The 6,607-nt window shown below is 39.0% G+C and overlaps 1 protein-coding gene across 6 annotated transcripts in view; it reads left to right on the top strand.

Moving 5' to 3' along the window:
- Positions 1-1,542: 1,542 nt before the first annotated feature.
- LOC120901623 (D-beta-hydroxybutyrate dehydrogenase, mitochondrial) overlaps positions 1,543-6,607 on the top strand; it is a 43,145-nt gene continuing 38,080 nt past the window's right edge. Inside the window, exons 1-3 of one of the 6 annotated variants that reach the window (XM_040309706.1) lie at positions 1,543-1,664; positions 2,769-2,848; positions 4,472-4,699. In XM_040309706.1, coding sequence (XP_040165640.1) covers positions 2,825-2,848; positions 4,472-4,699 — 252 coding nt within the window. In that variant the 5' untranslated portion in view covers positions 1,543-1,664; positions 2,769-2,824. Of the gene's footprint in view, positions 1,736-2,750; positions 2,849-4,471; positions 4,700-6,607 lie in introns of all 6 variants that reach the window. The other 5 variants (XM_040309703.1, XM_040309704.1, XM_040309702.1 and 2 more) reach the window with 5 other exon arrangements.

The raw sequence follows: 6,607 nt of genomic DNA, 5'->3' as shown, positions 1-6,607 counted from the left end.
AATCGTGTGACAATAAGAACATCCTATCCGTTTGTGTTTCTTCATAGAGGTAGTCCTCGAGATGCACGGTACCTCTTGCACGCGGATTCGAAGATTCGCGGTTTTCTAAATTTTGAAAATTTGGAAAAATTGTACTAATTTGATGCATCAATTGTTAAATGAAAAATAACTTTAATTTTATCAAACGTTGAAAACCATTTCAAAAGGTTTAAACTTTTATAATTAGTCAGAATCACGTCAAATAATTAATTAAGTGGCCAAAACCACCCTTTACTTGCAAAATTCTACGAAAATTAGTGATTTTTTGGCTGTAAGACACGAGATTTGACTTAGGCAATAATTCCAGATACGCGGTATTTTGCGACTGTTATATCTCGGAGACCGTCTGAATTTAATTATTATTCGTTGTGTAACCTTTTCAGTTAAAGTCTCACGACAAGCATGGACCTTATTGGAATCTAATACGTAATGATGACTATTCTTTAATTCAATTAATTATTACTTCAGTGCTGCAAAATAATGTAACAGCTGGTAAGACCATGACAAAAACGATTCCAGTAGCATTAATCAGGTACTGTTGCATATAATCCCAAGCCATTTAATTTAGATAAATAGCTACGCACTCCATTTAACGGACGATGCACTAATTTGGCAGCTGAAAGCAGCGCCGAATTTCCAAAACGTTGAGTGTATTGTATGCTAAGCTTGTGCAGCAGTTAATCAAGTCGGTTCATGGAACTGTGGATCGTAATAAATGAAGTACAAGAGATGCTGTCTAAACCACCCTTGTTTGCTTCAATGGTACAATAATCAAACAATAACAAATACGAAACACTCTATGTAGTAGTAATTATCTAAAATCTTCTGAAGCATTTGAAGCATCAACAAAATAGCAGTAAAGAAAAAACCAATAACAGTAAACTGAAAATCTAATAGTAGCAACAAACACAGAACAAGTACTATGGTAAATATATCTTTATTTGGTTGCTTTTTCCACTGCATTATTTTGCATCTATTATCCTCAAAATGGAGACAAATTTCATACACGTTAAACCATTTAAAACACCAACCCAGAGCCACTTCTTGGCAGAGAAAACGGGAACGCACCTTCCCTGTCCGTACACCGACTTATGCCCGCCGCTGTCAGAAGTCCGATACAACAATTTACGCACACTTGACTCTATATTTGGATAACTCACACGACCGAGCGTCAGCTGTTTCGAGATGGATGTTTATGGAAAAGCAAAACAAAACAGTAAAACATCACTGCAGCCGCCGCCGCTGCTGCTACGGCCGGCCACTGCCACTGTCAGTCAGTCAAGTCGGACTCGGATGCGCAACTGCGTATCCGCGCAACCGTGTCCGCGCAGAAGGGCACTTCTACGGCGAGGGCAAAATGCAACGGACGTCATCGCGATTGGAACGGATCGCCTCTGTACTGACCCGCCGCTTGATCTCCGTTGGAGGGGTAGAGGGAGCGAGGTGTACGCATCATATACTGGTGGCCGGTAGTATTTTTGGGTACACACGACGGGTATGAAATGCGAAATGCGAGAAATTCTTCTCGCGCTCGTGCAACACAGTCCGGCGGCGCAATCGTCCGGTTAAGCAGTGCGTGTCTAGCGCGCAGGCAAACGTTTGCTGTGGAGTTTTGCTTCGCCAAAGTGAGCGGAAAGATTCAGCTGTGGTGTAGTAGAGCCAATTTTACAGGCATTTTGATTGCAGTGAGATTGAAGTAAATAAACGTAATATCGATCAGTTTAAACAAACTGTAGTGTGACGCAAATAAGCAGGGAGCGAGAGAGAGAGAGAGTGCGTACTATTATGCAATTGTTATCTAACGACAAACACGGAAACACAGTGCGTATGAAAGTGAATGCATCGTTTTGCATTGTGCCGGAAGTGTATTTTCATATCACTGTTATGTTCGGTTTTAGAATTTTTTAAATGAAAAACATCCTCTCGAAGTGCAAAAATCGACCAATTTGAACGCTTCAAAAATGAAATCTCGTTCCTCTTGGTGATCGTTAAAATATATTCATCGCTTCCAAAATTGCATATTGCTGGTTCAAATTTAATAGCACAGCACTCGCCCGTCTTGGATCTATTTTTATTCGCCTTACTTTCACGCTGGCTAAAAGCTTTAAGTGATATCTCATCCCGTTCCCAGTCGCATTGGAAACGGCAGTAATTTTCAATCTGCGCACTTGCGTTTCTGTAACCAGCATCCACAAACCCTCCCTGATTCCTTTTTCCTCCTATCTATTCCCCCTTTTACTGTCTGCTCGCAAAACGCTTTGATTCTATTTCCATCATCATCATCATCATCATCCGCATCAACCGCAACATTCCACTCCACTCTGACAGACGGGTGAAACGGAAAGCCGCGCGAAAGGCATCTTTCCACATCCGTTTTGTGGTTGACACTTCCGCTGTATGTGTGTGTGTGTTTGTGTGGACTAGACAGGCAAGAACAAGTGTAGGAACAGCAGCAGCACATCCTTTGAAAAGGAAAAGAAAGAAACATTTTTCATGGCCACCAACAAGTTTTAATTGAGTGCAAGTTTGGGGCTGCTTTTTTTTGTCTAAATTACTCGATTGTTCACGTGCTTTCGGTAGTTGCTCAGAAGGTCAAATTGCTAACCTGTTAAATCGGCTGGCGACACAGTGGAAGCAAAAGATTGACTGCGGAAAGCACAACACTAGCGAGGGGAACACATTTTTGGAACATAAAAGTGTATACATTACAGCTAGCATTATTTCAGCAGTTTAGTTGGTTTCGGTGCATTTAAACTATCGATACAGTTCCCGACCTGACATTGCCATGCAGCCCAACCTTGGGAACAGGGTAAGTACCGGGAGGGGAAACACTAACACATATGAACGAAGAGTTGGCTGATGGGTTTTTGATAATTTGGCCTTTCACTTATGGCCAGCTTGCCATCAAACGAATGCTACTAGCAGTCTTGGTTCTGATTGTGAAACGGACGTTTTTTTTTTCCTTTTTTTAATATTAGCCATGTCCAAATCCAATTAATCTTTGAGGCTATAACGAAACACATGGGTAAAAGTCTAAAACTGTATAACATTCTTCAATTAAACTTGAAATGGTATTCATCAATTGAAGAATGTCATTCTTTTGATAAATGTAATAGTTTTTCCACATATTTCAAATTAAATGCACAAAAATGGCATTATACGACTCTGTTATTCATACTTAGTTTGGAAGACTGACATTAAAATAATTTGTAAAAAATCAATCAATTAGGGTAAACGTACCTGTACTGTTGGTAGTATCAACATTGGTGGAATTGTACTAAAATGCGCTCCATACGATAGTTTAAGTAATTAAATTATTTATTTTAGTATGAAATATCCTCTGGTCTTTTACAAAGGTATTAAATGTTTAATAGGGTCATTCCGAAAAATCCATGATTATGTGAAAAGTGTCAGAATTTTCTAAAATCTTTAGGATTTCATGACAAAACTCATATTTTTGATAACGCTGTAAATTACCGCCTAACGACGCCATTGTTATTTTTTAACATAACTTTAATGTTAATAATGCTGTTATGTTGTTGTTCATTCGACTATAGTTTTGCATTTTAAAGTGTTTTTTTTTTAAAGGAAAGAACCATTATAGGTACATAAAACATGCACGGTCCGATAGGGGTTATAGTTATAGCTAATTTCCAGTAAAAAATTGACTTTAAATCTAGCACACCCTTCAAGGTGTAGGTTAACTATAGTCGTAATACAGTAGATTAGTCAATATTTTCACCATTAAAATTTATTAATTTTTTCATTTAAATTATGTAAAAATTCAATATTATGGCAGTAATCCTCGCAAATCGTATGAAAACAGCTTCAAAACTAAGTTTCATTTATATTGCACAAATTTTAAAGTATCTTTGACTACCACCTGGAACACAATGCGACGACTATAGGAACCTTTCAACCATTATAGATAAAACAAATCAGTCACCAAAATATTCATTTGTTCTTTTTTTATGGTTTAAAGGGTTGTGATTCCAAAGATAAAATATATTCCAATTGCCATGTATTAATATATTTTTATGTTTACTTTCCTGACACTTCAAACTCATCAAAACACATTTGTACCACTTTAATCACTATTGGTGCATTTACCCAATGTTTAGAAAATTAAATGGTTTAAAATTTATAGCATTTTGAGTACTTCTACTGACTCAGTTTTGTCAATGCATTGAAATGATCATATTCAAATTTCAATTATTTCACCCAAAAAAATCAAAACAGTGTTACTAATACAAGTATTCCAACCAAGCGATGGTAGTTCTGGAAAATGTATTTTCCTATTAATTTAACATTAATGACAACGCACTTCCATGTTCTGTTTGATTTTAATTTCACTGTGTTTTCCCTTCCCCATACCAACACTATATTACACTCTTTTCGTGTACTGTTTTTTCGTGTACGACCTTTTCCCCAGCGTCTGTCCATCTGCGGATGGAAAAAGAGTGGCAGCGACAAATCAAAGCTGATGCCATGGGATCTGATCGATCGGATGGTCGGACCGATTATTTGCTGCCACGCTGCGGCAATCCTCCTTTCCGGTGCGCTGAACCTGCTGCGAATTTCCCAAGTGTCCGCGCTCGTCCTGTTCATTCTGTTCACCATCCTGACGGTCAGCGGTGTGCTGTTCTACCACAGCCTCACGGTAAGTGTGCGCACGACCTGCAGTAACAAATACAATTTCTCGCCACCGGCCCGTGGGGGGGCGCTCACGAGTTTCTGCTTGCCCGAGCATGCATTTGGGAGTTGAACCACGCGGTGCAACCGGACTCAGAGTGGCCTTGCTGCATAGCGCAATCAGTAGCAACCTCGTACAGGGCAGGGTACCCAAATGGGACGGGGAAGAAACCGAGAGAATTGTAGCAGAAAACAAAGTCATGCATAAATCGCAAACTTACAAACTTGCTGCTCGGTGCAGCAGCAGCACCTCCGCGAAGTTGTGCAGGGCTCCATCTTCTCGATGTCTGTCAGTGTGAGCCGACAAACACCAGAAGAAAGCAAGAACACGCAACCGGTGCAGCAACAGTGCTTCGTTACATCAAAGCGGGCAATCGTGTTTGCTTTCCTTTCCAGAGAAATTTAACCCAGTTCGGTGAAACCTTCCCAACACTCCCAACAGGGGTACGGACGCCCCACGGGGCCGCACCGTACACTTTCCCGCTGCTTTGTGGTATTAAAACAAAACTGTTTGTGCTGGGTTGAATGGGCACGGCGGTGCCCATTAAAAGAATGTATGCTTTCTTAAACTTTATTCACCCGAGTTTCTTCGGCAAAAACAAAAGGATGCATCAAGTTGTGGGCGCTGAATCGTGGCTGAGAGGGCGTTGCAGTTGTTCGCTGTTTTCTTTAGCTACTGCCACACTTGTTCCTTTGTCTTGTTTGACACTTGTTTGCAAAGATTCTTAAAAAGAGCCTTGAGGAGTGGGGCTTTTTTTTTGTTCTATTGACGTCAGATTTTCTTTGTTTTTGTTACATGCACATGGTAAAGTTTCGAAAAAGGAAACGGGCGTGCAGAGCATGGTTTGCATTGTACTAGTTAATGGGTGTAATAGTTTACATTTCAAATTTACATAATTGTATGTTAAATGTAAAGTATGAACAAATAGTTTAGATATTTTTTAAATATTATAAAATAATCAGGCTCAATTTGGCGGTAGATGAATGATGGATGTATGAGGGCTTATTTGAAGCTGTCATCTACATCGAAAAAAAGCGTATCACAGCTTGTAACTTCTACTTCACAATAAGCCTCAATTGTGACGTTTGATGTATTAAACCAAGGGCCTCAAAGCATTTCAATTTGCAGACCGCATTGCTTAACAAATAACGTTGTTGAGGGCCATTTTGACGCCACCTTTAGCTAATGGACGAACGTTAAAATCTCCTTTGAATGAGAAAATATCCACTGAATGTTTCGAAATTGTGCAGCTTATTATTATGGAAGCTTAATTTTACACTTAAAAAGTAAACATTGATATTTTGATTAAAATAATCAAAATAACAAACTGTTTTTTTTAGTGTTTACAAAGCTTCCGCGGTCCGTAGTACAGGCCTCTCAAAAGCCATTATTAGACAGTAGACATAAATGTTCCAAATTGATACTCAGGAGCTATAGTCAAATTATTCTCTTTTAACACATTTGATCATTCTTGCCATTTTGCTTCGATCATAAGGGGAATTGAAAAAAAAGAATCTGAAGAAATTTGATTTGATAATAAATAGTACCTGCGAGGAATTCAATCACCTTCCATGTGCACAATATTTCAGCATGTTTCTAAGCAATGTCAATGTCTGAAAAAAAAAATCAATCATCATTCCCATTGGACGAATCATTCCCATAGGATGTCAAACCCTGCAATGCATCGGTTGGCGTTCAGCGTGTTGCATACTTTTAGGCTGATTTTATCTATCTTGCGCAGTGCAGCTGACACGCTAAGTGAGCGACGAAAAGCGTTGAAAGAGTATGCAAGCAGAAAAGCGCAATGAAATTTAAATGCCATTTAAAAAATTTGTGATAAAAATAATAAAACTTTTTTCGTCTTGTTTCCTTCTG

This window comes from Anopheles arabiensis, chromosome 3, assembly GCF_016920715.1.
Source record: "Anopheles arabiensis isolate DONGOLA chromosome 3, AaraD3, whole genome shotgun sequence".
Taxonomy (NCBI): domain Eukaryota; kingdom Metazoa; phylum Arthropoda; class Insecta; order Diptera; family Culicidae; genus Anopheles; species Anopheles arabiensis.
This window is presented reverse-complemented; position numbering and strand designations above follow the sequence as displayed.